Source organism: Pundamilia nyererei, unplaced genomic scaffold (assembly GCF_000239375.1).
Source record: "Pundamilia nyererei isolate P.nyererei 1_Seehausen unplaced genomic scaffold, PunNye1.0 scaffold00192, whole genome shotgun sequence".
Lineage (NCBI taxonomy): Eukaryota > Metazoa > Chordata > Actinopteri > Cichliformes > Cichlidae > Pundamilia > Pundamilia nyererei.
Genome location: NW_005187593.1, coordinates 782690 through 789864, shown reverse-complemented (window position 1 = coordinate 789864; position 7175 = coordinate 782690). Strand labels below are relative to the sequence as shown.

General features: G+C 40.0%; 1 protein-coding gene across 1 annotated transcript in view; it reads left to right on the top strand.

Moving 5' to 3' along the window:
- Nucleotides 1-5876: 5876 nt before the first annotated feature.
- The window catches only part of pmch (pro-melanin-concentrating hormone), a 3713-nt gene continuing 2414 nt past the window's right edge, over nucleotides 5877-7175 (top strand). The window contains exon 1 of the mRNA XM_005747259.1: nucleotides 5877-6149. Coding sequence (XP_005747316.1) covers nucleotides 5919-6149 — 231 coding nt within the window. The 5' untranslated portion in view covers nucleotides 5877-5918. The remainder of the gene's footprint in view (nucleotides 6150-7175) is intronic.

Genomic DNA, 7175 nt, shown 5'->3' with positions numbered 1-7175 from the left:
GCCGATCACCAAAACGGGCGCACGACTCAAAAATCGGCTCAAAATGGGCCAAAAATCGCACAGTGTAAGCCCAGCTTAACGGGCTACTGAACCTGGCTTCATATTTAAGCTACAGTTAAAAATGAAATTAGCCCATGTTGAGAACTGAACTAAGATTGCATTGTCTGGCTTTAAGAGTAACCCAGGAGTTTAATTTATCTTGTCCAAAACATTCGTTATCAATTCTCAATTAAAACTTATTTTCACAGATTAATTTAAAAGTGTGTTTTTGTTTCTAAAAAGGTTGTATAATGTGGATTTGCTATATTCTTTAGTGTTTATTCTAAGCAAACTGTCTTATTAGTCAACCTGGCAGCAGAAATGAAATAGGAAGCTGGCTGGAGAACAGCTCTGGTCCTCCCAGATCTTCAGATAAATGGTATAAACCAAAGACTTTTTGATTAAAGTGAAGCCTCACTCACCATTATTGTATCATGAATGAAACCAATGAGCTGTTCATTAAATATCAAATGATGGTATCACTGTCTCAATTTCACTACAACAACAGTACACCCGTCACACTATGTTTCTGGTACCTGAAATACAGTTTGTGCATTAAAAAACAGAAGCTGCAGCAACCATCTTCACACAATGAATGAAACATTCCAGTTTGTCAGTGGTATGCGATGATCAATAAAGCCTGGATCATGGGAGCGTGTGAGTCATTAATGATTATATGAGGTGTTATACGAGATGATACAATTTCCTGAAAGTCACTGTCCAAAACAACTGTCTGATTGGAGCGCTGTTATTCATGGTGCTTGATTGCCTTCTGTAGACAAAAAAAAAATAAAAATACTGACAAACTGTTCACCATTCCTGCTGAATAAACCACTTGTCAACATCACAGAAATGGCTGGAGCGTTCTTTCATACTGCATGTGTATTTACTTATAAAAATCTCTGGGGAAACATAACCCTGTAAAGACATTACTCTCCCTGCCACATAACATCACACTGGTAGCATCTATATGGCTTTTATTAGGAACCCAGTGGAGTCAGACACATAAACAGCAGATAATTACAAAGTAGAAGTTCGTCCCTCTTAAATCTTTAAAGACATTTTGGTCATGGATAAAGCCATAACTCAAGCTGAGGCTTTGTGCACCCTGCATATGAATCTGGTTGGGCTAAATGACAAAGTGATACTTCCTAAGAGGCAGCAGGATCTGCCAAAGCAAACAGAGAAGGGGCGTGGCGCTTCCTGCATGTCTCAGCTCTATTGGGGGATGCTAACAGTGACAGCGCTGAGCTCTGCTCGTTGTCAGCACTTTAATTTTTTTAAATTTTTTTTTTAAAGAACTGATGTATATGGGGCAACAATAAAACCCTGATAAACTGACTCTCTGGCTGACGCTCAGCAGACAGCGGAGATCAAAATGTGAAACAGCAGGAACGCTGGCAAGGTCCCGGTCATCCTGACCATCCTGGGTGTTATTTCATCCCTCTCCATGACTAATACTGAATCAATTATCTTACCCTAATGGGACAATTGCAGGTTGCAAGCTTGCAAGATTTAGAGTTCAAATAAATTGGAGAGATCGTGTGCAGTGGAGAGAAAGAAAGCCAGTTATCGGAGTGAATATCAAGGTTAGGATGTCTTTAAAATGCTCATTTTATACTCTTATATTTGCTAATTTTGCATTACATGGTGAGTCAAAAGAGTGCAACACACAAACATGTTTGAATAACCTCAGGAACCAGGATGGTTGTGGAAAGAACAATCTCTTCCCATTGATCTACGTGCACTCGGGATCCAGTGCATCTGAGGACAGAGATTTTGGACTGGGCTCTGAAACACAATCTCTCCACACTCTTCAACTCCTCATCTTAAGCACACAATTGTCTTTTGAATGACCTTGTGGTCTGTTTTACTACCCTCACCAATTTTACTACTTATGCTGCTGGTTGTTTTACAAAAAAGAAAAGAAAAAGAAGTTGTAAGGCCTCATCAGTCTCCCACCATCCATTTTTTTCCAAAAGGACACCCAGGATTTCACTTCACCGAGTTCTAACTTTTGCTCCTTGCTGTTGTCAGCATTTTTTGTCTTTAATCTTAAATGTTTTTACATTTTGGAGGTAAAAATCCAGTCTTGGAAAATGATGAGTTTACCATGAGAAATTTACAAGTAGCCCTGTGTGTAATTTGATTGCTACTGCAAGCCAAATGCAGTGCAAAGTGCAAGAGCACGGTGCTAGCTCAAGAATATTAGCAGCTAGATTAAAGAATGTATTCAAAAAAACCATGTAAAGCTTCAGAATTGGAGATTCTCTTTCTCTCAATTTCAGTCAACAGTGGAAATTCACTGAGACTTGATTATAGCAGGAGAGTGTTGGCTCAGCTGTGTGCTTTAAGAACCCATGATGTCAGAGCCTTATTTTCCTTGGAGAGGCTCTCATCAGCTGCATTGTTCCAGGAAACCATGGTCTGTTCTCTGGGCAAAAAAAAAAAAATAAAAAATCCTGCCCAAAATGCGATCCCCCCTCTTCTGCACCCGCATCTCTGCTGAATGCAGCACGCCGGCCTCTGGCACAGCTCAAGACACACACATAGATGTGAAGCATCCTGGACGAAGCATCACATTTCCTTGGAACCAGAGCTTCCCCTGCACTGCAACAGTGTTTGCCTTTTACTTTCTTTTTTGTTTTTCATTAGAAGATGAGTGTCGGTGATGAAAGGCAGCGTGTTAATACAGGACGAGGAAATAACATGCTGTACCCTGAAGGACTATTAAACAATGCTGCTACTGATGTCATAGAGCCCAGTCTTATTATGAGGTCTCGTTTACGCACAAAGATGTAGGTGGTGTGATTGAAATACAGCACCGGCAACTGACAGGTGATGCAAGCAGCTGACAAAGCCGTTGATAAAAACACTCTGCAGCTTAACCAAGCTCAAAATTTAAAAGACGCACAGACCAAATCAGATCTGGATGCAATTACAAGCGCATACAAACAAGACCAACTGCAGTCAGTAGTTGAATAAACTTTGTTGGCATGAGTTGAAGATTTGACAAGCGGTGTTGTGGAAACATAAAGATTTAGTAAATAATGTTCATGGATACCCACTGAATCACATCTGGTCTTCATAAGATTATTTGACTCTTGGCTTTTCTACTAATGTTCTTTGTTACAGAATTATGGTAATGATTTCTTAGAAATTCGGACTGGGTGAAAAACGCAGTTACCAGATAGAGAGACCTTCACCACAGCTCAGAGTTCGTTGATTCCTCTCGGCAAGTGCCAGGGGAGCTGACAGAGCCCAGAGGCTCATGAATCAGGTGGACTTGCTTTGAATTCCCAGTCCATCCACTGTCCATGAATGCACCCTCTATAAGAATAAATATGGGAAAAGGGAGGGATACATTATCAGAAAGAAAGAGCGGGAAAGGTTACAACAACAGAGCATGAAGCTCACAAGTTCAGTTGTGCTTCTGCTGGAACGGCCGTGCCCCTGTGGACAAGTTCAGTCCTTCAGTAGAAGTCCTCGCCCTCCAACAATAATACTTACAAAATAAAGGCTGACCGCTCCAAGTAAAATCACTTCAGCTGAGTTCAATCGCTATTATTCATGTCCTGGTTCTCCATTCCCTGCTGCACGGCTCCTGTGATATTAATAAGGTAAGCCCTTTGAGCTGAGAAGAAGCCTACCAGGCGTTATGTCAACATTTTTGCTTGCCTCCGCCTTTATTGTCAGCTGATGGTCAGCACCTTGGTGTGAGAGCTCGTGATCAAACGGCCTGGAGGCTTGATCACAGGGCTATTGCAGATCAAATTCTCCTCTAAACAAAAAGTTTGACAGGTCGCTTATTTGCGTTCTTGATGAGAGTTAGATGAGAAGACCCCACTAACACCTGACACCACTCTGATTAGTATGGTAAATACAAAGCTACCGCCAGCAGCTGGTTAGCTTAGCTTAGCATAAAGAGTGAAAACAGCTAACCCAGCTGTTTTCATTCTCACAAATGACCTATTTACACCTTAAAGTATGACATCAGCGTTTTGTCAATTTGGCCACTTGCCTTCTATCCGGTCGTTAAGTGATGACATGACGAATCCTACTTCCGGGCCTAAAGTATCCTGTGTTTAATATGGCTTTTGTGTTGTTAACATGTTTAATGTTTTGTATTTTCTTCTATTTAATCTCAAAAAGCTCCTAAAACAGTCAGTGATCCCTGTTGACCTCCCTCGGCTTTTATTACTGCTAAGCATTTATTTAAGCTCAGTTTTTAAAACCTTAGGATGTAACTACAGCCCAGCCCATGCAGCAGTATATGAATGACTAACCTCGTATTGTGGATGGATTATCTCAGTTGTTCTCCTGGCTGAAGTTTGGTCGGCCCCTCTGGCCAACACCAGTAGGCGGTAGGTGAAGTGTCTTGCCCAAGGACACAACGACCAGGACAGAGAGCCCAGGGATCGAACCGGCGACCTTCTGGTTACAGATACGCTTCCCAACTCCCTGAGCCACAGTCACAGAGAGCGGTTTGCATGCTTGCTCTGTCAAATGTCACCAAAATCAGAAGAATCAGTTTTCCAGAAGCCACATGCCTGCACAAGATTACATGGAAACCCAGCAAATAGTTCTTGAGGCACTTGCAATCTTGATTTAAGAGGTGTACTCCCGATTCCCAGAACTACTGGAAAAGCATTGATTAAAAAACCCGTCTTCAAGCAAAACAATCAGATTGGGGTGGGGTTTTTTTTTTTTAATATAGCTTCAAAACAACCAATATAAACATTCTTTAAACAACAAAGAGAATTGCTTTCACTTGGCTGGTGATATAGAGGCAACAGAAGAAGAATGCTAACCCTAACCCAGGTTAACTAGGAGGCTTGAGCTCAACCTCTTTTAAGATAAACTTTCACTTGCCATTTAATTGGACTTTTTTGGTTAGATTAAGGAACATAAACTATGTGGTTTGCCTAAAAATGTTCTCCTTTTAAATTGTAAGATAAAATGACCAACCTGGCTCAAAACCATGTAAAAGTGACCACATCAGAAAACACTGTACTCGTACCAGCTAACGAGGCCACAAAAACATAACTTTAAATAAAACTTGTAATAAGAGCTTGCACAAGCAACCTGTGGGTTTAGTCTCCTTATAAATAAGATGAACCCCTCCTCCAGAATTTACAAAAGAGATATATTGTTAAATTTGTGACTTTTAGATAAGCTGACATGACTTTTGTTTTCATCAAACAGAATATGCTAGCCATTTCAGCCTATTTTCCGTCTTTGAGCCAAGTTCAACTAACAGACTTCTTCTATTCAAAGTCTTGGCAAGAAGGTATAATAGTGATTGGCGATACCAGACAAATAATCTAAGTAGGTGCCTTTTTACCTGAGTCTGGAGGCGACAGCACCTTGTTGATGGGGATCTTGTTAAGTCACTGATACCTCTGAAAGACTCCCTGTGTGAGTTGTCTTTCTTACTGCAGCAAGTCTCCATCTTATCACCTGCTGGGTTAATTTCAACATGCGGATTTTGAAGGGACAGATTTGAATCAGTTCCTGCCCTTTGACCCTCAATGAGCCTTCTTTCCCCGAGTTCTTTAATGTGGTTAAAATTATAGCACACCATGTTTCCCCATCTTTAATAACCTTAATTCGCCAAATCTTTAAATGTACTAAATGAAGTTTGTCACCTTTTGCTTCCCTGTTAATGGACTTATACCACATCTCCTGTGACCTTTGATCTTATACGTTGATGTGTCCCTGTGGGAGACATGATGATGATTTTGTACATTAAACAATTGTGAGCTGGCAGCAAAATGCTCTCTCCCTCAATATATAAAGCAGCTTAAAGTCCAATCATACCAGTTGTTAAGGCAAGGCTCAACTGGCGAAAGTCTTAAGAAATAAACATTGTAGATACCATGATCTCTCTCTACTCTGTCTTCTTAACTCTGCTGCTTTTCACTGAGCTGAGCAGCCACTCAGTCACCGTAGCCATGCCTGCAACTAATGCAGAGGATGGTACAACAGAAGAAGACAGCCTGGGTTTGATACTGGGTGACGAGTCGATCTCTGAGCCCGCTGTGATCCCACCGGTGTTCAGGCAGCGCCGAATCAGGGATGAAGATGGGAACCCAACAATCATCATCTCGGTAAGTGTTGCAACTTTCATCATGCATTAACGTTATTCCTTTTTGTTGCGACTTTTTAGCCTTTATTGTTATCGCACAGGATGGCTGCCCCTCCCAGAACCTGGTTCTACTGGAGGCTTCTTTCTGTATGAAAAGAGTGTTTTTCCTCCTCATTGTTGTCAACTGCTTGGCTTCAAAGGGGTTCGTTTGATTGTATTATTGTAGGGGTCTATGCCTTTGAATATAAAGTATATAATGCCTTGAAGGGATTTTGCACTATATAAACAAAATTGATTTAAACTGAAGAAAGAACATTTTTCTTACAGTAATATATTTGAATTGTACTCAATATACAATATATACAATCATTTTTACTACGCTGATCCTGATAATAATCAGGTGTCAATCATTATGGTTATGTTATAAAGGATTCTGAATTGGTTGAAGGTCCAGTAACTCTTATTAAGAAGTATTAAAGTAGTTCTTTGTGGTACAAGTGTTGCTGGAACTTAAACCTGAGCAGATGTCCATGCGCCTTTGAAGTAACAAACTAATTTTACAGCGTGGGCCACATACAGTCCAGTTTGATCTGAAGTGGGGGAGACCAGTGAAATTTCATATAGTTTTAACTACATGTTTTATGCCCGAGATACCTTAATTTAAGGAAAAGAAGTGCAATTTCAACTACACGTCTTAGTTTTTCTACATGGAAAATAAAAGCTGTTGTGGCAGCCTGACTCTTTGTGCTTGTATTGTAAAAAATAAATGTGTAAAATTACAGCAAAAGTTCTGGTAGCTAAAATTACCAGACTGTTCTGTAATTATAAAGGAGAAAGCGTTCATTAATTCTTGTAAAAAATATCCAGAAATTTTTATATTGGATTATGAAAAAACTTATATAAAACTATAACTGTGTAGGTAATTGTCAAGTACTTTGATGTAGAATAAAAGCCTGTACAGGTGGCCCTGTTGAATAAGAAATGCTTTAAAACTTAAACTTTTATCTCTCTCTCACTATATATATATATATATATACACACATAATGT